Here is a 21,692-nt window from a genome sequence, read left to right as displayed (position 1 = left end):
CCTCCAGAAACACACGGCTACATCGAGATCTACAGTCACATCCAGTCATACGCCCTACGGAATACAACCGACGCCAAGCCTCTCTATACAAAAACCCCGTCTCCAACTCAGGTACCGATTCCCAATCCCCAAATCTCAACCCTACTAGATCCCTTTCTCTTTCTTTCTCTCATACATACAATCCTCACCACCATGGCGACCGCAACCCCCACCTCAAAATACACAACCGCGCTCCTCCCACCCCCCGGCCCCAACACCCCCCTCACCCTTCCAACCCGCACAATCCCCTCCCCACCAACCAACTCTCAAATCTTCACCGACGCCCTCGCCGTCCGGCTCGAAGTCTTCGTCGACGAACAAAAATGCACCGCGGAAATCGAAATCGACGACGACGATGCGCGCAGTTGGCACTGGGTTCTCTATGACGAGCAAGCAACGACACAGAACCCCATCTTCGGCGTTCTAACCGGCAAACAGAAAGAAGAGAAGCTCAGAATCCCCGTCGCAGTCGTCCGCCTCGTCCCCGGTCCCCACGCATCGCATGAAGATTTCGTCAAGGCCTGGCAGGCGATTGAGGGCGCGGGCGACGGAGAGAAACAGCATGCGGCGAACGCCGATGTGGACGGGGCGAAATACGATCTCGTCCACGAACCGTATATCAAGTTTGGGCGGGTTTGCGTGTTAGCTGGGTATCGGGGCTGTGGGCTTGCGAGGCGGGCTATGGAGGAGGCTATGCGCTGGGCGGAGGAGAATCCGCATCAGATTGATGCTGCTTATGCGGAGGTTGTGAAGAGGGAGGGAGGTGATACGGGATCGTTGCAGAAGTGGAAGGGGTTGTCGCTGATTCATGCGCAGGTGGATGTTGAGAAGATGTATGCGAAGCTTGGGTTTGAGACGGATAAGGAGTTTGGGAACTGGACAGAGGAGGGGATTGAGCATGTGGGGATGTGGAAGAGGTTGGCTGTTAAGTCTTAGGTTGAGGGTGCGGTATGAATAGAGGCTACGAGGATACAAGTTAGATGTATATACCCTACGATTGGATTACGTGACAGATCATATGAAAGCATGTGAAGTGCTAGAAAGATGAATTGACTCCTCTATGTACCGAAAGTAAGCTCGGGGCTTCAGATATCGTAACGCCGTTGGAAATCAAAAACAAAACGTGTAATCATGACAGGGTATCCTAGCGGTAGGAAAGAAGCGCAGAAAAAAAAACCACCCAGGTCTAAATAATCGAAGCATTAAAACGAGCCCTCATATATGAGGCGAGAAGAGAAACGCGAAGATCACAAAAACCGAAACTCCGGGTAGATGACAAGGCGCAACCGAAAGCCCGGATAGATGGGATAAGATGTTCTAAAATAGGTCGTGTCGAAGTGAAGTAAGTTGTAGGCCTCATCAATCAATGCGAGAGCCGTTGTGAATTGAAAGCAGAGTATCGGCTTAGAAGGTGCTCCAGTTCCAGCCGCGAGGAACGCTGGCAGCAATCTCGGAGGCCTGACCAGTGGTGGGAGTCTGTTTGCGGCTTTCGCTAGGCGAAGCATCGATAGAACCGGTAGGGCTGAGGCCATCCATGTCATCGTCCTGCGCGTTGATCTGGTTCTGGATTTTGTTCAGGCGATCAGTGCGAGCCTCTTCCCAGCGCTGGTAAGCACTCCAGCAGAGGTCACAGGCACGAGAGGGAACTCCTTCCGGGTGGAAGCGCGCATCCTGGTCGAGAGGAACCTCGTGAGGGGTGTGAGACGAGCAGAAGACATGACCGCAATGACGGCAATGATGGCGACGAAGGAAGAGACCAAAAGAGGAGCGGCAGGTGGGAGAGTCACAGCTGCGAGAGGCAGAATCAGCCTGCAAGATTTATTGTTAGTGAGAGTTCAAACAAAGTAACACAGTTGGTGGAGATGACGCAGGGTATGATGGGGTCAAGAGTGCATAGCACGCAAGATTGTACAATCTGTTGGCTGACGGAACCTTCCGGACTCCGCACGCAACCGCTGCAGTATAAAACGGACCAAGCGCCCGGTGTAAAAGTGAAGATCAAACTTGGCTTACCTTCCAGTGATCCCTTGTGGGGAGACCAGTAACCTCTCCTAGGTGTTCATTCTTCATCCACTCATCCTCGGCCAGCTTGCTAATACCACCGCTGTTGAAGCTCTCCAGAGTCGGGCGGCGTGTGACAGGCTCGGTCGGCTCTCCCTCATTCAAGCTGTCGAGGGAGCCGTGCACGCTACGGGGAGGAGTCGGGGGCGAGGGCTTGGAAGGCCGCTCGGTAGGCCGCAGAGCGGCAGGGACATAGAGAGGAGCCTTTGGCGGACGGAGCTGCCGAGTCTGGAGAGGGAGGTACTGCTGGCGAGGGGAGGTGGGAGAATTGTTGGCGGGGGTGCTTGCGCCGGAGTTCATCGGAGAAGGATGCCCATAGACGGAAATCTGGTTAACAGGAGTGGCAGTTGCGGTCATGAGTTGAGTAGCCATTGCGTTGAGTTGATGTTAAGTATTGCAAATTAGAGTTGCGGTGTTGTGTTCCGATAGGTGAGAGGAGAGTTGCAAGGTGAGTGGGTGGTGGGTGGTGAGGGGCGTGAAACAGTCAAAAGTAACACTTGCAGCAGTAGCATATGCACAAGCGCAAGTCGAGGCGAAATTAAGTATTAGTATCGTGGGGAGCAGAGCTGTGAATCGATGGTAGAGCTAGAGGTGATGTAGGCATAAACACATCGCAGTGGCAAGAGGCGATACTGGGGATAAGGTTCGTATGACGATAAGAACAACAACAGTGAGTCGAGGGTGAGTCGAGGTATGAGTCTAAACAAACTCTGGATCGTTGTCGAATGTGGAGAGTTGAGATGATCAATACGACAGGATGACAGAGACAGTGATATGACAACGAGGACAAGTGATGAACCTCAGTCTGTTGGAAGGGAAGAGTCCGTATGGATGGCCGGAATGCATTCAGCTTAATAGGATTCGCGGACGAGGGAGAGGGCGAGTTTTGCCATGCGCCTGTGGGGACTGGAGAGAGATGGAGATGAGATTCACGCTAGGCGATGGAGTCGGTGTCTTTCGGCGATAATCCTTCTGTCTGAAATACTACTATCTAATGTATCTCCTCGCGCGAACGGAGAGGGCAAGTGCTGGCTATAGACTAGTCTAAAAAGTCCCGAAGGAACGCTGCCGGTGGACCCGTTACCGCTCTTTTTTGTTGTAGTATTCGCTGCATCTGCCATCTGCACTGCACTGCAGCCAGCAGGGTGATTCTCTCGGATAATATCCCATCTATCGAGTCTCATCTTCAATAACAATATTTCAGTCAGGCCTACACTCTGTCTCACAATAATGAGGTCGGAGATTGCTCCAGACTGAAATGTTGGGCAGAATTGATTATTGATTGACTGACAAACACAGAGGCGTTTTGCCGAGGGTGATGGAAATGAACGGACGGTGGTTGGTTACGGGGCGGGATCTCGTCGGAGGATGATCCTTCTCGGCACCCTCGATTGCTCTCCCATTCTCTTTCCCCTTTCCATTATTGAGTCTGTTTCTAACTCGTTACGGGCAATCAGAATCACAACCTCATCACGAGGAATAGTACTATAGTTGGCTGGACTGAATGTAACACGATCAAGGGCGGCTCATGCAGGGATATCCCATTCCTCTCCAAATCTCCAATCTCCAGGCGTCCATCCCCAAAGTCATCATGACAACATCCCTGCCGTTCCAGACCGCCTTTTGCTACCCCAAAGCGGCAGCTCTTCCCATCGCCCGCTTGTTGGATCTACAGGCGACCAGTCCTACAGAGTTACATCCATCATCATTCAGCATCATTCCGTCCAGTTTGACATCAATATGGTGGCAAGTTCAACAGCTCGCCCGTTGCCTACGGATTCGTATACTCCGGGAGACGCAACCAGACCCAGAGGCAAGCGAACGATGACTTTCCTCTTCAGGCGATCCCCATCTCCCCCCCGAGCCCACTTCTCGCGCGAGAGCGAATCACTCACCTGACTATCCTTAGCAACTGTCCAAGACCCCGGCGTCAGAATAATCCTGGCGATCCTGATTGGCAATCGCCAAAACCCCACCAACCTCGTTTCTCTTTCTACACGCGACCTCGACCCACCGGCCGCCCGTTCTGGCTCTGCGACTGCCAGTCTGCTTCACATCATGAATCCTTGACAGGTGCGTTCACGAGACGACCTCGGAGCAGCAGAATGAAGCCATGGAGCAACCACCAAGACAATAAATCGGAACACTGCATAGGCTGCCCAGAAATTGGTGGTCAGCAACAGACATCCCTTGCAATCAGAATATAGCGGTGACTGCGAGCGAGCTACAACCTCGTGAAACTGAACTACCGACGAGGCTGCCCGGCCGTCTGAAGTTAAGTTTCCTGTGAGCCAACCGGTGTGGCCCACCAATCACCGTTGAGCACGGCCCTTTCCAGTATGGCGGGCCCGATGAACATCGCCTCCGGATTGGCCGTCGAACGCCTTATCGCAGCTCGCTGATTTGTCGCCAACATCCTGTCCCGCCCTGCACGGACAGACGCCGAAGCTTTTTCGTGGCTGATTATGTAAAGGAATCGCTGGATTATCCTCAAACAGCTTAGCTGGGGGGCTTTGGAAGCTTTGTCGAATATTCTAGCGATCCAAGATTCAACGTCCCGGGCAACCATATCCACCGAGCTTTCACCGAGTGATCTTATCAGACTTCTTCCGTGAAGATCGCCTCCAGCGATCTCAAAGCCTCGGTCCCAAACTGCCAAACAACAACAGAATCGCCGTCCCAAACATTCGCCTCGTGCATTGGAATTCGCCACCTCATGAATGGCATTCTCCTGCAGCCTGTTGCAGTGCCTCAACTTGACCGGTATGCTTGGAGCTGATTCACCATCTGCCAAGCCTGGGGAGCCCCGGCCTTCCCCATGCCGCTATCAGCTGCCGGGAGGAGAATCCCAGCTGGCAAGGCCCAGATGTATCAAAATGCACGACACATTTGCCTTCGTAAGTCATATGCAAGTCTCGAGTTAGCCCACAACCAAGCACATCGAAACATGAGCCAGCCGCCAACCAGGTCAGCTGCTACAACTTTGGTGGCTTTTTTTCGCCGCCTTAGTCTGTACTCCGTAGAACCGTCCAGACCGGACTTGGAGTTTAGGCTCGCCGCCATGTTTTGATCTTGATAACAACCTCTTATCAAAAAGTATACATCAGAAACAAGTGAGATCATCTAACAACCGCTATCAGCAGATAAACTATACCTAGGTATTAGGCTACGGCCTCTCCAGCCTCACTATTTCCACCTATCTAGAGGTCCAGTATTTCCGCGGCCATCCCTTATCATTCAATTGCTTATCACTTTCTCAAGCAAGGCCTAATCTGCGGCGCGCAGGGCAAGACGGTGAGCACTGAGCACCCTCACCCAACCATTTTATTCACATCTTCAAGATGTGGAATGCAAGCCATGCCAGGGGCACAGCAATGCGCCAGAGGTCCGGGCCCGGATACCGCTGCCGGCCACACGGGCAGCTCCACCTCATCTGCATCTGATGCATCCTATCGATGTTTGATACCCTGCATGTAAAGGCAGCAAAGCAAGGCTGCTTTTAAACCTGCACCTCTTCATCCAGAGCCTCGCATGGGATACAGCATTGGCATTGAGATCCTGACGAATATATCTGCGCCTGGTCTGCAAGGTGATGGATCTCGCGATCGGATGCCAGTATCCTACGTAGCTTTGGGTGAATCTGCTGCATTGTCGATCTCTGAGATATGCTTATCTGTGTAGATAGGGAGGGTTTGGGCCAGTAGGATGACTAGCCGTCAAGGAGCTAACATCTGCAGCGGTAGCTGGTGTGCTACTGGTTGGTTGGCAGCTATTCATCATCAGATACCTACACTTGTCGGTGTGATTGTTTCTACGTAATATTTCGTGTACCTTCAATGTCGGTCGATGTTCTTCCGCCGACAGTTTTGCCTCTGTAGGGGAGCAGCTGTGTTATCGATACCTTGACGGTCAATGCCCTTCCAGATCGCACAGAGCTAGAGATCATCTTAACCATACCCAATGAAAGCAAACAGTCCGTCATTACGCAGCCAAAATTTGCTTCCCCGGTTCCAAAAAAAATTATCAAGCAGCACCATACAGAGTACTTTGATTCCTGTCTTATGTACGGAAACATATATATTTACCAGCTGGAGGGATGCCCGAGATACCATGAACAAGCATGCCTATTGATCTCACGAAGCGATAGCGCCAGTAGCACCAAAGCTACAGTAGTATTTACTCAATCAAAAATCCTGTTTTACGACCCATTATATAGAGCTTTGTACATACATAGTAGATGGTTGTATTTCCAAGTTACCCATACTAACCCCGCCCGGGCCCCCACTACTCCGCTTTTGTAGATGTATACATCTCGACCGTTTGCGGAGAACTCTCAGAGCGCGGCGAGCTCCGCGATTTTGGATTTCGAACTATCTAGGCAAGCTTCTAGCTTGTGGAGAGTAGAGTATGTAGTCTTCGTGATGGATATAGAAAGATTCGAAGATAAACAGACTCACTGACGAATTTGGAGGTCTGTTCTCGTTGCCAACCCAGAAATCAAGTCGACGACGTCATGAAGCTTGGAATTCTACAAGGGTTTCCCCTTGGCGAACATCAGCCCATATCCCTCTCCAGGTACAAATAACCTCACTCTTAGATTCAACTGAGATCAGATCCAGATCTAGTGCTACAATATCCACAAGCACACCCTTCTCAACTCCAACACAAGAGAAGAAAGCACAATGTCCGACCAAGAGCCAAACCCCCTCAAGCTCGCCGTCTTCAGCGCAAAATCCTACGACCGCACATACCTCGACTCCGTCCTCAACACCTCGCACGCCAACCTCTGCAGCATAACCTACCACTCCTTCCCGCTCAACCTCGACACCGCCCCCCTCGCAACAAACCACACCGCAGTCTGCGCCTTCGTCAACGACGACCTCTCCGCCCCAGTCCTCCGCCAACTGCACGCCCTCGGCGTCCGCGCAATCCTCCTCCGCTGCGCGGGCTTCAACAACGTCGACCTAAAGGTCGCCGAGGAACTCGGCTTCTTCGTCGCCCACGTCCCAAGCTACAGCCCCGAAGCCGTGGCCGAGTTCACCGTCGCGCTGCTGCAGACGCTCAACCGGAATATCCACCGCGCGTACAACAGAGTCCGGGAGGGGAACTTCAACCTCGAGGGGTTTCTGGGCGTGACGCTGCATGGGAAGACGGTGGGGATTATTGGGACGGGACGGATCGGCCTTGCGCTCGCGAGGATCGTGCGTGGGTTTGGGTGTAGACTTATCGCGTCGGATCCGAAACCGCCGATTTCAGCGGAGGAGTTTCGGGATGAGTATGGCGGGGCGTTTGTGGATTTGCCGACGTTGCTGGCGCAGAGCGATATTGTGAGTCTGCACTGTCCGCTTACCGGGGGGACGCGGCATATTATCAATTCCGGCACGCTGGGGCAGATGAAGAAGGGGGCGTTGCTGGTGAATACATCGAGGGGACCGCTGGTGAAGACGAAGGATGCGATTGATGCGCTGAAGAGTGGGCGGTTGGGGGGTCTTGCGCTGGATGTGTATGAAGAGGAGGGCGAGTGGTTCTATAATGACCATTCGCAGGAGATTATTCATGATGATACGTTGATGCGGTTGATGACGTTTCCGAATGTGCTTGTTTGTGGGCATCAGGCGTTCTTTACGAGGGAGGCGTTGACGGAGATTGCGGGGACGACGTTGAGTAACTTGGAGGATTGGGTGGAGAAACGGCATTGTAAGCATTCTTTGGTTACGGAGGGACATGTGGTTGAGGTTGAGATTGGGGGGAAGGAGCCTGTTCGGATTTAGATGGTTCTTCTGTATGGGAGGGGTGTGGTGATGATATTGTCGTTCGGATATAAGAGTCATTTATTATGATAGGAGACTGGTATCCTGGTATATACAGTTCATTAACGGACGAAGCAGCAGGCAATGAGAATAGGATTAGAGAGAAGCCTCAAACGTTCCGTCCACCTCTTCGATCTTCGCGATGGCCCGCTTGTATCCATCCTGTTTCTCGATTTCTTCTACGTAGCGTGCCAGATGAGGATACTTCTCCTGCAGCGGCATCCTCGTGTTGGCTGCAACCAAGGGGAAGCTCATCATGATATCCGCAGCAGTGACCTTGTCACCACAGAAGAAAGGACCGCCGCCAGGAGCAGTCTTGAGCTGGTCCTCTAGGAAGTCAAAAGTGCGGAAGAGATTAGGGTCGACGAATTGATCCTCGATCTGGCCAGCCACGAGCCGAGGGATGGGCTTGAGGAAGAAGGGAACGCCGGGTGGGTTCTTGACAGCTATAATATAGTTAGAGCCGGTACTCTCTGTCGGTCTTGAGAAAGGAGCATACTATCTGTGACCAGCTTGAAGACCAAAAACGGCATTAAACTCCCCTCAGCGAAGTGCATATAGTACCGATACCGAAGCCACTCCTCGGTCTCTCCTCCGATCTGCTTCTCCTTGCCATCCGCATATCGAGTTGGGATGAGTCTATCGCCGCCGAAGTGGTCGCAGATGTACTCAATTATCATGCCAGACTCGGCAATGACAATAGGCTTGGACGAGCCGGGACCTCGAACTGAGATCACAGGTGATTTGCCCAGCGGGTGGATCTCCTTCAACTCTTTCGGAGCACGCATATCTTTGCCGCGCTTAAAAGTCTTGACCTCATAAGGAACATTCAGCTCTTCGAGAAGCCATAGAATGCGCTGGGAGCGCGACTTGTCGAGCCTGTGGAGCGTTAGCAATATCTTTATTTGCTGGGAGGGTCAATACCAGTAGAGAGTGACCTTGGTGTCTGTGGTAGTAGCCATTGTGGAAACGAATATGTACCGAGAAAGAAGAAGTATTATCGACAGGGGCCTGGAGGGAACTTATATCCGCAGGGGATCATATCAATCAGTTGTCTGCATGGGGTGCTAGTCGCGAACCACTAATTTTGGCCCTCGGCAACTTGTGAACGATCGTCTGCGTCATAGCTCCTCGATCTGCTGAGCCTTGAACACCAGCCACCTTAGCTTGCAAAATACCTCCGGCCTTTGGTAGCTTTCATATGCATCTAAGTTGAAGATCATCTCGGCTCGGCATTTGACTCGAAGCTGACAACAACAGGCGTGACATTATGGCACAATCGCATCACGTGACGTTGCCTGTCCCTATCCTTTAATGGTATCCAAACAACCGCCGCTTGAACTTCGCTATCTCGCAATGCTGAGTATCTTATGCTCCTCAAGCCTGAAAGACAAGGAAGTAACAGCCACAAGACCCGAGAGATGCATGCACAGACTTCATGCAGTGATCGGTTGAATATGACGACAACATCGAAGTACGAAAAGCTCTCCATATCGAGATTAGATTGACATAATCTCATGTTATTCATAAGGCCCTGCTCGCTGGAAATTTGGCGAGCTAACATGAGGCAATCACTGCTGATATCCAGCCTGCTATCTGCATTCCAGCCTTCAGCCATGCTGAGTTGCACCACCTTGCATATACGAAGTTTCCCCTGCCAAGATACAATCACGGAAGCAGATGCAAGCCTCTTCCTGTCGAACCTTTCTATATGATTGAGTCATTGATACGGCCACCGGCTGAGTTAGTAGGAACAGGATGAAAGTACCTATTTCTATCCTAGGAACGAAATATCGCGAGCGCCTTCATCATATTGGACATCTTTGCCAAGTGACCAAGACCACTCACTACCTCTTTCAAGGAGCCGCAATTACATCCCCGTGGCTTTGTGATTAATGAAGGAAGAATGGCGGATACGAGGAGAGGCCCGAGAAGTTTGAGTCTCTGTATAAAACCCGCGCTACATTTTCAAGCGCTCAGCTGCCCTTGAAACCAAACAGCTAATTCTCTTGTCTCGATATTGAGGCAGTCACCCTTTTGGAGTAAGCTCCCCTTCGTTCTTTCATTGCTTTCTATACGCTCTTTTTCGACGTGGAAATACTTTGGTTAACCGTGTCCTACTGCCAGGAGTTCAGCAAGATGCGTCTCTTCAACGTACCGGCTGTTATGCTCCTTGTTGCTAGGGCATACGCCCAGCCAGCCTCTTTCAAGTACGACTTTAGTCCTACATGCGACAGCTATGAGGACAGGGCCACGGATCTTCTTGCAGACAACTATCATCTCCCCAAATATCCAGGGCTTCGTCAATGGAGCCGAAGCCCTATATACTGCAACATGGGAACAGATTCCTCAGGGGGCCGCCACCCGTCAGGTCTTCATTGCTCAATCCGTCGCGGAATTTGATGCTTCCCGGTTGTCCTCAATGGCTACACCAACGAAGCCGGCGAAACGCGGCTGGAAAGAGACCTTATTTGAGCATAAGCTTTTCGCCCCTCCAGTTCCCGGTTCACCTACTCGCTCGCAGGGTAAACGGTGTCTAGGAGGGAGCCTGTCACTTTATCCGCATATAGAGCAATTGAATTCCAGTGGTATGTTCAGCTCATTCGATTCTGGACCGCGGACAAGGAGGAATATCCGGACTGGAGTGTTTATCGTGAGCGAAGCCGAGAGGCTATTGCACCACGCCTGGACAACGCACTCTGAGGTTCTGGGCTCCTTGCTGCTCAGCTTGGTTGCGTATCCGATTGAGAATTCGGAGCTTCAATATCTTGCCGTCTTGGATGGCGTACCACCTGCCAGAAAGAGACCTATCCGCTCTCGAACCCTACGACCATCACAACGACCATGGACCCCACTACAACCACCAGACACACGATCACCACGATTACCACGACAGGAAGCCCACTACAATTTCCAAGCCCACGACCAGGACGACCAGGACGACCAGGACGACCACGACCACCACGAAGCCCGGCTGGACGCCGGTCAGCTCTGCTGCGAATATGCCGAAGATAATTGCTTCCAGGAAGAAGGTCATCATGAAGATCGAGACCTGATCTGCTGGCTCGACTGTCGCTGTCATATTCCTCTAGAGACACTACGAGCTAACGCTTCATCGCGGGCTTGCATGGGAACGTGTATCTCCGATTTGCTGGGCATCCTTTCTATTCTTATTAGCCTTTCATCTATTTCTTACATTTAATTATCTGCTCCATGCTTGATAGTCTTGTCTCCATAATCCTGTACACCTAACCTTGGTGCACTTATAGCTCGGCTATAGTCATCTTTCACCCCCACCACGAGATTTTCTCTCTCGCCGCTGTTATATCATAATAAGCCTACTCTCAAAATCAGAAACAGCTTATTGACCAAACGAAATATTAAATATCTACACCTAAGCTCTAATTATACCCTCGAAGTCGGTCCATGGAGTATAAGCTGACTCATCACCGAAAAGTCATATGACCTACAACTTCACCCATCACCACCACCAACCCAGCAATACCAGAAAGCTCAAAGCCGATCCAAACCTCCACAATGGCCGGCCCTAGCAAGTGTATGTCCCCTAATCCTCTCCTCAAGATCTAATATCCTCGCTAACAAATACCCAGCCCTGGTCCTCGACCCGGCTCTGCAGAAATACTACGGTACGTTTCCGAGACCTTGGCCGAATCGAATTGAATCCCGACCGCGCTGTCGACTGCGACGGAGTATCTGTATTCGAAGCTAGACGAGACAATTGAATTGCTGGAGTACCTTGGATTAGAAAATGGATTGTGTGGGAGGGACAAATGCTAATGGGAGTTGCAACGAACAGAAGTTACTGTCAACCGCTACAAGTTCTTCCGCTGGACTCCGCGCACCGCGTGGCACTCGATTCTCTATGTTGTGATGATTCCGGCGGCGTTGGGGGTTGTTGCCTATAAGACTGATGTGCGTGAACTCTCTGGTTATGTTGTGGATGGACAATTAGGGGATTGAGGAGGGGTGGGGTGGTGGGAGTGGTGTGGAGCTGTGCTAACGGGTGATATAGGGCAAATATGACCTGCGTGGGAAGAGAAAGGGGGATACTATTGCTGAGTGGTAGATGTTGAACAGGATCTTGAGTGGGAAGAAGGATGGTGGAGTGCTTGTCTGATAAGAGTGGCTGCTGGCTGATGGTTTGTTGGACGTTGTAACTATTACTAGAATATACCGTGATACGTCCGGTTATGTCAATTGTTTGTTATTTTTACCTTACGTTCTTGGTCCTGGTGTAATTTCTTTTTCTTTCTCTTAAAAAGGGTCGGATGACGTTCGACTGATATGTGAACTACATTATTCCGTGACTATCTTTTCTTTTGATATCAGGGTATTCCAACCCTAGCAACTCCATGCACTAGTATACAGGCCTATTCGGGTACACTTTTGAAAGAAAACCGAAAACATTCGAACAACATAGTAGCATCACTCAGTACGGCGCCCACCCACCACCACCCCCTCTCCTCCTAGGCCCATCACCACCCCCGAATCCCCGTCCCCCTCCGCCTCTCTCCTCAGGAACCCTCTCTCCCCGTCTCCAATCGCCCGCCGGAATCCTGTCTCCCCCACCCCGTCCTCCCCTTCCCCCTCCTCTACCCCCAAACCCAAACCCAGGCCCATCCCTAAACGCCCTCATCCCACCTCCACCTCCACCAAGCCCACCCCCTCTCGGCCCAGATATCGGCGGCGCAACTCCCCCATCCTCCAACGGCGGCAGAATCGCGCAGTCAACATAATCCCCGATAACAAAGTGCGCATCCTGCAGCGTTTTCTCCGCGTCATTGCCCTGCATTCTGAACGGGCCTGTCCTCCCTCCTCCTCCGCCGGCACCATTCCGCGCTGTTTCTTCGTTATCTTGAGACTCGCGCGGTCCCACGATTACGCTTCCGAGTTCTTTGCTAAGGTACCGCCCCGGCGCATTCGGGTTCATTGCTGCGCCCTTTGTGTCTGGGTATATCAAACGGAAGCAGAGTCGCGTTCCGATTGGCGGGTCAGGTAGCATATTGGGCAGTGCGGATGTGAGCAGTTGGGAGAGTTCGCGGAGGGAGCATGATTGCCAGGTGTAGATTTGGAGGTGCGTGGGTAAGGGTGCGGGAGCTGGCGGGGAGCGGTCGCGGTTGCGGTGGATGGCGTTGGGGCCGCTGGATGGGCCGTTGAAGCTGGAGTTGTGGGAGGAGGAGGCGGGGGAGAAGTCGGAGAGGTTGTGGTAGGTGTTTTGGCGGTAGAAGAGCTTGAGGTGGAAGGGGGTTGTGGATTGGCGGTTGATTTTGGGGGTGTGGGTTGCCATGTTGATGGTTGAGGTGGTTGAAATGGTTTCGCGGTTTAGATGGGAGGATTGTGATGTGGGTTAGATTGTTTGGAGTTCTTTGGAACTCATTGCCTGAGGATGAGGATTGTTGTGTGAGGTGTAGAAAAAGGTGAAGTTGGATGGAGGTCGATCACGAGAGCTCTTCATTCTCGACCGCCGGAAAAAGAGCCTCAAGCTAAGATTCCAACAACCTCCGCTTCCGAGCTACACCTTTCACAACAACGACTATTCTGCACATGTTGTCCCTTTTTACTCGTTAAACTACTTATAATCTATCTAAAACACATCATAAACCGCCATCATGGATTTCGCGGCCTTAATGTCCAAGGAAATCGCCAAAGCGAAAGGCTCCTCCACACCACCCTCTGGCGCAGAACAATCCTCAAAGCCCTCAACGAAGAAATACACTCGTCGCGCAGACGAAGAAGCCGCCCGGATAGCAGCCTATAATGCCGAACAAGCACGGATAGAACAGGAGCGCGAGGAGCGCATGGCGCAGAAGCGCAAACACGAAGAGGAGGAGACGGAACGACGACTAGACCGCGAGGAGAAAAAGAGGCGGCTTGCGGAGGAGTCACGGAAGAAGAGAGAGGAAGAGGAGGCGGCCAAGGAGAGAGAACGGCGGAAGAGAATTGGGTTGCCTGAGTTGCCGCCTCCTGGTGAGAAGGACGAGACGCCTGGGACAGAGGGTGAGGGTGAGGGTGCGGAGGTTATTGGTGAGGATGAGTTGACGGAGAAACTGAGGGAACTGGGTGAGCCGGTCAAGCTGTTTGGGGAGACTCATAAGGAGCGGTTGCGGCGGTATAAGAAGTTGCTAGAGCGGTCGCAGGAGGTGCAGAAGATGAGTGATGGGCCGATTCCGACAACCCTCGAGCCGGTGCCTGAGGTGGAAATGAAGATTCCAACGGCTGTCCCCAAGGATGAAGAGAGCCGTAAGTTCTTGTTTCGGCAGCTCGCGTCATATTTTAATATGGTGTTGTCGGAGTGGGAGCTTGCGCTGGCGAAGCGAGATATCACGGTCAAACAGAGTCTGCAGGGTCGACAGGCGTATAATGCCATGGTGCAGTCACGAGAGAATATGACTCCTCTTGTTCGCAAGTTTGAGAAGTCTGATATTGATGACACCGTGCTTGAGCATGTTGTGGAGATCATCAACAAAGCTCAGCAGAGGAGATATGTCGATGCCAACGATGCATACCTCCGTTTAAGTATTGGAAAGGCGTATGTCTCTCCTTCCTTTTCATTTACAGACACTTGGCTAATGATCTACAGCGCATGGCCCATTGGTGTGACCATGGTTGGTATTCACGAACGTTCAGCACGAGAAAAACTGCACCAGGGTGACAAGCAAGCCCACATCCTGAGTGACGAAATCACACGCAAATTCCTCCAAAGTATCAAGCGATGCTTAAGCTTTGCTCAGACCCGGTGGCCCCCAGATGACCAGCTCCAGATTATGGGCTGAGTACATAGCGAAATTGAATATACGAAACCATCATACCCTTCAGCGCTTGTTACATATGAAAACCACATTGATTATCAACAAGAACCGGCTCTTCAAATGCAATGCCAATGCAAACTGTACACAGAAAATAGTCTAACATACATCTATACAGCAGAAGACAAGCGTATGCAAACGTTATTATATCAAACCTCAGCCCATCGCCAGATTCCCATCAGCCAAGTCCACATCCCCTTGGGCGTGAGGGATGCAGGTTCGGATGAGACCGCATGGCTCTCTTGGTACGAGCAAGGCTGGCCTTTATTTGCATAAACATCGTGCCCGTCGATGCCGCGCATTACCCCTATACATAACTCTTGTCTAGAAACAGGAGTTGGGATGCGCTCAGATTTGTGATCCCCCGTAAATACGTTGATTAATTTCCCCGCTGCCTGAACGCAGCTTCCGTACGCAAATCGGATAAGGGAGTCCCCTGTCAGGCTGCCGATAATAAAGACGTCTTTTGCGACTTCCACGTTTTCAATGGCTTTGCCTCGAAGCGTTTGTCCAGATATCGTTGTATCCACCTCGGTATCAGTATCCGCAGAACTGATAACCTCTCGTGCGAGGCTCTGGTCTAGGTAATCGAGTGTACCTCGTCGGCCAGTAGCATACACCATTCCTCGCACAGGCCGGGTGAAGGTGGTCTTATCTGGACGGCGGAAGGTCACGATGGCCAGTCCCTCCTGCGTTTGAACATGAATTATCTCTGTATTCGGAAACCCTTCATAAACATCGTCCCAGGATCGACTTTCGAGGAACTGGGAGGAGGTTGTTCGCAGGGGCTTGACGCGTTTCGTTGTTGGGCTTGCAGCTACGGCTGCACGTCTCATTAACCGGTATACTCCGGCATACTCTGGGTACGCATGCTGATGGCAGCCGCGCAACGGCGAGGGCCGGTTCTCAGGATCCCACTTAAAGATATGAATGATCTTCTGGTTCTCCGGCGCAGAAATGATCACATCCGCGGCGGAGAAGCCTGATCCGATGACTAGTAACGGTGTTTCTGGGACCGGCTGAAGCGATGAAAGAGGACGTAGGAGTGGGCGAGGCTGGAGAACTTCGGAAAAGATACCGCTGGCGAGGACTAGGTGTTTGCACTGGATGTTGTGCGATCGGAGGAAGAATCCATCCTCCTGTCTTGTGATGCCCCAAACGTTTTCATTAGAGCAAAAGGCGTCATCAATCCCGACGGCTTCGGGATATGCCTGAAAGTAATCGGCAGTTTCCTGTCTGCTCGGCCGAGTGTACGCGGGCAATTCCTTGCCCGTGGTTTTTCGGTAATGGTCAGCAATGGAGTAGCCCGGAAGAGAAAGCATAGAAGCATAACTCAATGTCTGGATTTCCCAGCTTGCCGGCATTGGGTTCTCCGTCCATTGGCCCCCGGGTCGCGGCGCGTTCCCGAGTACCCGGTGAGGGACAGCCTTTGTGGGCTCATGTCGCCATTCAACGTTAGTGATGCTCTGCAGCTCTTCTACATCAACGCTTGGCCGGACAAGCGTGTCAAGCAATACGTTGACTGGAAGAGCTTGGGTGGAGTACGAAAGACGAGAGGCAGCAAAGTGCTCAGTCAGGGCATCCACGTCAGCCCCGAGAAGTGCCGGGTCACCTCTGAGCTTCGCATGGAGTAAAGGGTCTGGATGCGGATGCTGAGGCGAATAATACGGTATATGGCCATGAAGAATGTAGGACAGGAGCATGGCCGACGGCCCGTTGCCTGAAGAACCCGGTTGTCAATAAGCATGGCCATTGGCGAGGAAGAGGCAGATTCTGCGGGCAGCCGCAGGCAAACAGCTATGGCGACATACCGATGATAATGGTGTCAATCTCCATGGAAGGCTTATATTTGCGGGACAGGCCCAGCAGTCCGCAGTCCAGTCCAGTTAGCGCGGGGCATAGACGAGCGGGAATGGTTCAGGGTGAACGATAGAAAACCAGTACAACCTTCGAGTGAAGGGGTGGCAACTGGACGGCCATTGAAGGGAGATCCGTTACATTGGAGAAGAATTAACTATGGTCTCGACTGGCGAGAGGAGTAGAGGTTTGGGGGTTGGCGTGAGGCGGATGTGGGAGGGACCAGACTCCAGTTCCGCAAACGGGGCCTTCTTATTGACTGGAACTGCTGACAAAACAGGGACTCTGCGACTGGAGACTCAAATCGGAGTTCTTCTTTTTACCCAGGACCAAGATGCAGGATATCTCGACAGGCGTTGAGGAGGACTGCCCTTTTGCATGGCTCCCGAGGCATGCAGCCCGGACAGAGTGGGAAGCTTGCAGCGAGCCGCGAGAAAGCTGCCTTGCCATTGGGGGGCCAACACGACATCACCTCATTATCCTCGAATCATGGTGGACCGTTGTAGATTTGCTTTTTCAGGATATACTAGTCAAGAATCTTGATGACTGTCTGACCATCAGCATCAAGCCTCATTCTTCCCGGGATACGGAGTACTCTGGTAACTTCAGCGTATCAATGAAGTCACCTGCTGATTAATAATCCGCGGCCTTTTCCGCAGTTGCCTTCTGCGGGGTACACTCGGATCGGGAAGGTAGGGCTCAGGGTTATGCTGACTCAGCCACCAAGCCGTACTTTCCCGATATGGACAAGGCTGACGCGTTGGTTGGCCTGAGGCGCTGTCAATGTCATTGTCTTCTCGAGATAATTCAGACAAACAACAACAGATAAGAGAGAGATGGCCCATTTACTGCCATGATTCTGTCTCCTTATCCCTCTTCTCATCCGCTATAAACTACCCTGGGGTTGCGCAGGGGTCTCCGTACGGATCCGCTGGTTGCGCCTGCACCGCCGCTAGAAGATGTACCATCTGGCCAAATCGCTGTATATGTATGCCACGAGCAAAGAGGGTGTGTCGCGTACTTATTTCTCTCATCTATGACTAGGGCTGACGACTCTCGCGGCTTTAGAATACTCAGTTCTCCTCCTCGGCCTCGACAACGCAGGCAAGACCACACTCCTCTCTCAAATCAAGGCCCTCTACCAGCCTCGAGCCGTTGGCACGCCCGCACCAAACCCCGGTAAAACCGTGCCAACCGTCGGGCAGAATGTCAGCACAATCTCTCTACCGGACATGTACCTGAAGATATGGGATGTCGGTGGACAAATATCCATGCGGAACCTGTGGCAAAGCTACTACTCAAGCTGCCACGCGATCGTCTTTGTGGTGGATAGCACAGATGTCGGTCAGAATCCGGATATCGCGCGGCTCCCGTCTGCGGCGACGGCGAGTAGGTCCCGGAGGCCCTCTACTGCAAAAACAGAATCAGCATCGGCGGACTCCTCGGTTGATACTGACGCCGATGGCGACGGCGAAGGAGAGGATGATAATGAGCCTTCTTTCACGGAACAACTCGCTGGGATCAACGCTCCCGGTAGCGACTTTGGTCGATTAGACGAGTGTCGACAAGTCCTTGAATCCGTGCTTCGCAACGCCGACGTAGCCGGTGTGCCTATCCTCGTCCTCGCGAACAAACAAGACCGGGAAGACTCGGTGGAGGTTGTCCGGATCAAGGAAGGATTCGTCAGAAAGGTCTTCGAAGGAGATGCAGGAGGCGTTGTCCGCGATAGCCGTGTGTTGCCGATCAGTGCACTGATGGGCTCCGGTGTGCAGGAGGCCGTAGAATGGGTCCAAAGCAGGGTAAAGTGGAATAAGGAGGGGAGACCGCCTGTCATGAGGTGATCAATCGGCATCATTTTCGTCAAAAAACACCAAAAGATATTTGCACTCTGCTTCTGGTTCGTGACATGTTTTCTCTCATAGCTTGTTTGGCGCTGGGGTTGGCTTTCTGTTCTGCTGCGAAGATACCTAGATAGTTTCTGTTTCTACTCTTGTATCTCTCAATCTTGAAGGATATATTTGGCATTATTCTGCATTCTACCCGTACCAAGGGTATCCGATGGCTTGCACTCCGCCCATACCGTGCCTACTGAACGGGGACTAATGGGCCACGACTCGCCGGAGCCATCACCATCAAAGGATCAACCCCATGTCAAACCCATATAATTTGACGTCAGCCTAGCCTAAACCTAGGTTCCAAAGAGGAGGATCCTTAGTTGAAGTTGTCTTAGCACCGCTGTATCGAGAATTGCATGATCTGATAATGAAGTCAATCATGCATACTTGACGTCATGCCCGATTAGGACATGGGACGTTAGGGTTATCTCACCCAAGGGTCATGTATATAACTGCTATCTCAAGGCTGAGTATTGGAATGTAATCTCACTCTCAATAGAATCTACGCGAGATTTATATATTGTCCACCTATATTCAAAACTTTACATACCACAATGAGCCACCTCAGCAACGTCCCCAACCAGCAACAAGGCTTCTTCCAGCCCGGCGTCAAGCCCACAGGCCCAAACCAGCAGCCTCACGGCCCTCTCGAAGCCGGCAAGGTATGTCTCCCCACCACTCCCACCCTACTTGTTACCTCAAGGTACACATCTAACACTACCCCAGCATAAGCCCGGCACTAAGGCCTCTCCCGCCGACTACGCCCCCGAATTCCACCTCGAAACCCACCCCCCCGGCACCGCCCCTGCCGGCTCGTCTTACCACCCCAACGCTATCGACCACACAGGCGAACAGGCGCTGAATCCCAATGTCGAGCGTGCCCACGGGAAGGAGAGCGTGAAAACCACCGCGGAGCAGACTCTCATGGGTGCGACTTCGCAGGATGTGCACCGCGGGATTGGGAAGCCTGCGTCGGGGCAGACGACGAGTGAGTTGAGGTATGGCGGAGAGCATGCGAATAAGAATCCTGGGCGTGGGTTGGAGGGGGCTGTAACCGGGGTGAACGATGAGTTTGGGAGTCGGACGGAGCAGATTTTGAGTAAGAAGCCTACTGCGGCGCAGGGGAGTCATGCGGAGGGTTCTCGTCCTTGAATTTGGGTGATTTGAGTGATTTGAATTGGGTTATGATATGTGTTTTGTGATTATATTATTAGCATCCGTGTGTAAAGTAACTTGGAATTGATTAAATGGGTATCATGTGACAGGTTCGTAGGTAAGAAAAAGGTTTAGGGTGAATGTATTAAAAAGTCATTGCGGGACGTTCTCTCTCGCCTTTCGTGCTGTTGTTGCCGTTTGCCTCGAATAGCTTCTTCGGCCAACTTCGGGCGATGTCGATGTTGGCTCGCGGGAACCACATCTCTAGAAATGTGTATAGAAGGAAGTCGATCACGACGCAGAGACAAAAGAGCTTTCCCGCCCAGACACCGCAGCCATAGTACCGTTTTAATCGGTCAATCAAACTGAAATCGCGGACTCTGTCGCCGGCTTCTTGTATTTCCCCGGGATAATACCCATAGAACTCCTGGGGGCTGATATCCCCTGAGATTCCTTTGTATACTCGCTCTGTTCGACGTGCCACATCGGTCCATGAGTACATAACCTTAACCTGGTCATGGAATCTTTCGGTCCGAACCTTGTTCGATCTTAATGCGCTTATCGCTTTGCTGGTGGCTAGTACGATATCGTCTTCTTCTGGCTTCGCAAAAGTGGTCATGTGCTGGGGAAGCACTTCTGGAATGCCACCAACACGAGTACATACCACGTATAATCCACAGCTAGCAGCTTCGACAATGACCGTCCCAAAAGCCTCAGTCAAACTAGGATGAAGATAGATATGACCTCTGACCATGACATCCCGGACTTCTTCGTGTCGAATAGCTCCGATCATCTCAACTTTGTCTTGAAGAACGTTCCTCTCCAGCATCTGCTCCAAATCAATGGCCTTGGGCCCTGAGCCGGCGATGATAAATCGTACATTCGGGTGAGAAGCAAGGATCCTAGGAATGGCAGCTATCAAAAGATCCGTGCCCTTGTTGTAGAAGAGTCGTGAGATGACAACTATCGTGATAATGTCGTTGGGGCCTATTGGGCGTGGAGGGGGTTGTATCTGTGGTGTCACGCCAAGTTGCCGGTCATTCGTCCGAGTGGCATTAAGAGGTCGGAAGTTCTCCGCCACAACAGCATTGGGAATAACGGAAACCATTAACGGATCTAGGGAGGCCCTCAGAACAGTGTTCTCTTTGCTAGTGTGATGTTAACATTCTCCCTCTCGGTTTAGAGGCACCCTACTTACCATGTATGGCTAACGCAGATAACATGGTCGACATCACTTAATGTGAACTTCAGCAGTTTGTTGGTCAGAATAGACCCGGCGTCGGCGAAACCAAATAACGAGTGATCGGTAAAGGCCGTGCGCAATCCCATTGTCCGAGCGTGCAGAATGGCCTCATGACAGAAACTACTTAAACTTTGGTGCCCATGGACGATCTGGATCTGTTCCCGAATAACGATATTTCGGAATATAGGAAAGAATGAGAATACCGTTGGCATCGTCGTCTCCCGGTAGATGACCAGAAACGGTACATGGTAGACTTTGAGCCCATTAGTTAGGTAACGGACGCCTGTGCGGCCTTTGTAGGCATGGGTTATGATTATAACCTTATGCCCCCGGTCGATGAGTTTCTAGTATAGGCTGAGCACGGGTCGTTCAAGGGTTTCCATCACTACTTACGGTTGACAATTGGTAGATGTGACTTTCAACACCGCCTAAGATTTTCAGCAAGAGATCTCGGACTTAGAAATAATCTTGACCAACCTGGTTGGGGGAAGAAAAAGTCACTGACCATGCTAGAGGATATAGTTAGCAAGGCGCCTCGGCAAAGCTTCGGAGCACTTACGCAATGTTGTAAGGCATATTGACGGATGAAACAGCCAAGGTCCTGCGCGTTTCTGATGTTAACTTGTCAGGCCAGGAAAGTCGAAATTCCAAACGGAGTGCAGTCCATCTTGCATGGAGCGACCTTTGCCAACAAGACCAGAATGCTCGTTGTAAAAGGAGGCACGCTTGTTGCGCTTGACGATCTGGATGCGTCCAGGCCCTGGCGGTGGGCTTGGCGGTGTACTTTCTGCCTGTGGATATTCCC

The 21,692-nt window shown here is 51.8% G+C and overlaps 12 protein-coding genes across 12 annotated transcripts; 7 read left to right on the top strand and 5 right to left on the bottom strand.

Annotated features, from left to right (window-relative positions):
- The first annotated feature begins 100 nt into the window (after positions 1 to 100).
- Positions 101 to 1,068, top strand: BJY04DRAFT_193997 (GNAT family N-acetyltransferase). The gene has a single exon (XM_073711989.1). It carries the CDS (start codon positions 193 to 195, stop codon positions 973 to 975), a length of 783 nt encoding a protein of 260 aa, XP_073569255.1. The 5' UTR covers positions 101 to 192; the 3' UTR covers positions 976 to 1,068.
- Positions 1,069 to 1,209: 141 nt separating this feature from the next.
- BJY04DRAFT_96161 (FYVE zinc finger domain-containing protein) lies at positions 1,210 to 2,750 on the bottom strand. The gene is made up of 2 exons (XM_073721380.1): positions 2,053 to 2,750; positions 1,210 to 1,848 (listed from the first exon to the last, which is right to left on the bottom strand). Exons 1-2 carry the CDS (start codon positions 2,470 to 2,472, stop codon positions 1,444 to 1,446), a joined length of 825 nt encoding a protein of 274 aa, XP_073569254.1. The 5' UTR covers positions 2,473 to 2,750; the 3' UTR covers positions 1,210 to 1,443.
- A 3,722-nt stretch (positions 2,751 to 6,472) lies between these two features.
- Positions 6,473 to 7,939, top strand: BJY04DRAFT_96126 (2-hydroxyacid dehydrogenase). Its single transcript, XM_073721378.1, has 2 exons — positions 6,473 to 6,505; positions 6,572 to 7,939. Exon 2 carries the CDS (start codon positions 6,783 to 6,785, stop codon positions 7,869 to 7,871), a length of 1,089 nt encoding a protein of 362 aa, XP_073569253.1. The 5' UTR covers positions 6,473 to 6,505; positions 6,572 to 6,782; the 3' UTR covers positions 7,872 to 7,939.
- BJY04DRAFT_96115 (glutathione S-transferase) lies at positions 7,939 to 9,000 on the bottom strand. The gene is made up of 3 exons (XM_073721377.1): positions 8,835 to 9,000; positions 8,410 to 8,789; positions 7,939 to 8,356 (listed from the first exon to the last, which is right to left on the bottom strand). The coding sequence occupies exons 1-3, from the start codon at positions 8,870 to 8,872 to the stop codon at positions 8,007 to 8,009; spliced, it is 768 nt and encodes a 255-aa protein (XP_073569252.1). The 5' UTR covers positions 8,873 to 9,000; the 3' UTR covers positions 7,939 to 8,006.
- A 672-nt stretch (positions 9,001 to 9,672) lies between these two features.
- BJY04DRAFT_96136 (uncharacterized protein) lies at positions 9,673 to 11,251 on the top strand. The gene is made up of 3 exons (XM_073721379.1): positions 9,673 to 9,856; positions 9,940 to 9,952; positions 10,038 to 11,251. The coding sequence occupies exons 1-3, from the start codon at positions 9,817 to 9,819 to the stop codon at positions 11,110 to 11,112; spliced, it is 1,128 nt and encodes a 375-aa protein (XP_073569251.1). The 5' UTR covers positions 9,673 to 9,816; the 3' UTR covers positions 11,113 to 11,251.
- A 163-nt stretch (positions 11,252 to 11,414) lies between these two features.
- Positions 11,415 to 12,144, top strand: BJY04DRAFT_193987 (uncharacterized protein). The gene is made up of 4 exons (XM_073711988.1): positions 11,415 to 11,466; positions 11,522 to 11,557; positions 11,728 to 11,843; positions 11,944 to 12,144. Exons 1-4 carry the CDS (start codon positions 11,448 to 11,450, stop codon positions 11,995 to 11,997), a joined length of 225 nt encoding a protein of 74 aa, XP_073569250.1. The 5' UTR covers positions 11,415 to 11,447; the 3' UTR covers positions 11,998 to 12,144.
- A 216-nt stretch (positions 12,145 to 12,360) lies between these two features.
- BJY04DRAFT_220288 (SAP18 family protein) lies at positions 12,361 to 13,218 on the bottom strand (the record flags this gene model as incomplete). The annotated part of the gene is made up of 1 exon (XM_073716822.1): positions 12,361 to 13,218. The coding sequence occupies one exon, from the start codon at positions 13,216 to 13,218 to the stop codon at positions 12,361 to 12,363; it is 858 nt and encodes a 285-aa protein (XP_073569249.1).
- A 158-nt stretch (positions 13,219 to 13,376) lies between these two features.
- On the top strand, positions 13,377 to 14,795 carry BJY04DRAFT_96099 (mRNA splicing protein PRP18). The gene is made up of 2 exons (XM_073721375.1): positions 13,377 to 14,460; positions 14,512 to 14,795. Exons 1-2 carry the CDS (start codon positions 13,541 to 13,543, stop codon positions 14,702 to 14,704), a joined length of 1,113 nt encoding a protein of 370 aa, XP_073569248.1. The 5' UTR covers positions 13,377 to 13,540; the 3' UTR covers positions 14,705 to 14,795.
- Positions 14,796 to 16,750, bottom strand: BJY04DRAFT_96104 (uncharacterized protein). Its single transcript, XM_073721376.1, has 2 exons — positions 16,549 to 16,750; positions 14,796 to 16,457 (listed from the first exon to the last, which is right to left on the bottom strand). The coding sequence occupies exons 1-2, from the start codon at positions 16,571 to 16,573 to the stop codon at positions 14,887 to 14,889; spliced, it is 1,596 nt and encodes a 531-aa protein (XP_073569247.1). The 5' UTR covers positions 16,574 to 16,750; the 3' UTR covers positions 14,796 to 14,886.
- Positions 16,751 to 17,399: 649 nt separating this feature from the next.
- Positions 17,400 to 18,617, top strand: BJY04DRAFT_193983 (ADP-ribosylation factor family protein; the record flags this gene model as incomplete). The annotated part of the gene is made up of 2 exons (XM_073711987.1): positions 17,400 to 17,602; positions 17,663 to 18,617. Coding segments are annotated over exons 1-2 (817 nt in total), but the record flags the coding sequence as incomplete, so codon positions are not given.
- Positions 18,618 to 18,984: 367 nt separating this feature from the next.
- Positions 18,985 to 19,723, top strand: BJY04DRAFT_193982 (uncharacterized protein). Its single transcript, XM_073711986.1, has 2 exons — positions 18,985 to 19,151; positions 19,216 to 19,723. Exons 1-2 carry the CDS (start codon positions 19,044 to 19,046, stop codon positions 19,639 to 19,641), a joined length of 534 nt encoding a protein of 177 aa, XP_073569245.1. The 5' UTR covers positions 18,985 to 19,043; the 3' UTR covers positions 19,642 to 19,723.
- A 1-nt stretch (position 19,724) lies between these two features.
- On the bottom strand, positions 19,725 to 21,588 carry BJY04DRAFT_193979 (phosphatidylinositol N-acetylglucosaminyltransferase subunit A/GPI3). Its single transcript, XM_073711985.1, has 5 exons — positions 21,447 to 21,588; positions 21,365 to 21,396; positions 21,281 to 21,315; positions 20,843 to 21,231; positions 19,725 to 20,792 (listed from the first exon to the last, which is right to left on the bottom strand). The coding sequence occupies exons 1-5, from the start codon at positions 21,461 to 21,463 to the stop codon at positions 19,790 to 19,792; spliced, it is 1,476 nt and encodes a 491-aa protein (XP_073569244.1). The 5' UTR covers positions 21,464 to 21,588; the 3' UTR covers positions 19,725 to 19,789.
- Positions 21,589 to 21,692: the final 104 nt, after the last annotated feature.

This window comes from Aspergillus karnatakaensis (assembly GCF_047715665.1).
Source record: "Aspergillus karnatakaensis strain CBS 102800 unplaced genomic scaffold BJY04scaffold_38, whole genome shotgun sequence".
Classification (NCBI taxonomy): domain Eukaryota; kingdom Fungi; phylum Ascomycota; class Eurotiomycetes; order Eurotiales; family Aspergillaceae; genus Aspergillus; species Aspergillus karnatakaensis.
This window is presented reverse-complemented; position numbering and strand designations above follow the sequence as displayed.

Bases quoted from the DNA above. Each gene is read 5' to 3' on its own strand.
- BJY04DRAFT_193997 (XM_073711989.1), top strand. From the start codon at position 193: ATGGCGACCGCAACCCCCACCTCAAAATACACAACCGCGCTCCTCCCA.
- BJY04DRAFT_96161 (XM_073721380.1), bottom strand. From the start codon at position 2,472: ATGGCTACTCAACTCATGACCGCAACTGCCACTCCTGTTAACCAGATT. The intron at 1,849-2,052 runs GTAAGCCAAGTT...TAAATCTTGCAG, and splicing joins CCACAAGGGATCACTGGAAG to GCTGATTCTGCCTCTCGCAG.
- BJY04DRAFT_96126 (XM_073721378.1), top strand. From the start codon at position 6,783: ATGTCCGACCAAGAGCCAAACCCCCTCAAGCTCGCCGTCTTCAGCGCA.
- BJY04DRAFT_96115 (XM_073721377.1), bottom strand. From the start codon at position 8,872: ATGGCTACTACCACAGACACCAAGGTCACTCTCTACTG. The intron at 8,790-8,834 runs GTATTGACCCTC...AACGCTCCACAG, and splicing joins ACCAAGGTCACTCTCTACTG to GCTCGACAAGTCGCGCTCCC. The intron at 8,357-8,409 runs GTATGCTCCTTT...ACTATATTATAG, and splicing joins CTTCAAGCTGGTCACAGATA to CTGTCAAGAACCCACCCGGC.
- BJY04DRAFT_96136 (XM_073721379.1), top strand. From the start codon at position 9,817: ATGGCGGATACGAGGAGAGGCCCGAGAAGTTTGAGTCTCT.
- BJY04DRAFT_193987 (XM_073711988.1), top strand. The intron at 11,558-11,727 runs GTACGTTTCCGA...TGCAACGAACAG, and splicing joins GGCTCTGCAGAAATACTACG to AAGTTACTGTCAACCGCTAC. The intron at 11,844-11,943 runs GTGCGTGAACTC...CGGGTGATATAG, and splicing joins TTGTTGCCTATAAGACTGAT to GGCAAATATGACCTGCGTGG.
- BJY04DRAFT_96099 (XM_073721375.1), top strand. From the start codon at position 13,541: ATGGATTTCGCGGCCTTAATGTCCAAGGAAATCGCCAAAGCGAAAGGC. The intron at 14,461-14,511 runs GTATGTCTCTCC...AATGATCTACAG, and splicing joins CGTTTAAGTATTGGAAAGGC to CGCATGGCCCATTGGTGTGA.
- BJY04DRAFT_96104 (XM_073721376.1), bottom strand. From the start codon at position 16,573: ATGGAGATTGACACCATTATCATCG. The intron at 16,458-16,548 runs GTATGTCGCCAT...CGGGTTCTTCAG, and splicing joins GATTGACACCATTATCATCG to GCAACGGGCCGTCGGCCATG.
- BJY04DRAFT_193982 (XM_073711986.1), top strand. From the start codon at position 19,044: ATGAGCCACCTCAGCAACGTCCCCAACCAGCAACAAGGCTTCTTCCAG. The intron at 19,152-19,215 runs GTATGTCTCCCC...ACACTACCCCAG, and splicing joins GCCCTCTCGAAGCCGGCAAG to CATAAGCCCGGCACTAAGGC.
- BJY04DRAFT_193979 (XM_073711985.1), bottom strand. The intron at 21,316-21,364 runs GTTGGTCAAGAT...TGAAAATCTTAG, and splicing joins CTTTTTCTTCCCCCAACCAG to GCGGTGTTGAAAGTCACATC. The intron at 21,232-21,280 runs GTAAGTAGTGAT...AGCCTATACTAG, and splicing joins ACATCTACCAATTGTCAACC to AAACTCATCGACCGGGGGCA.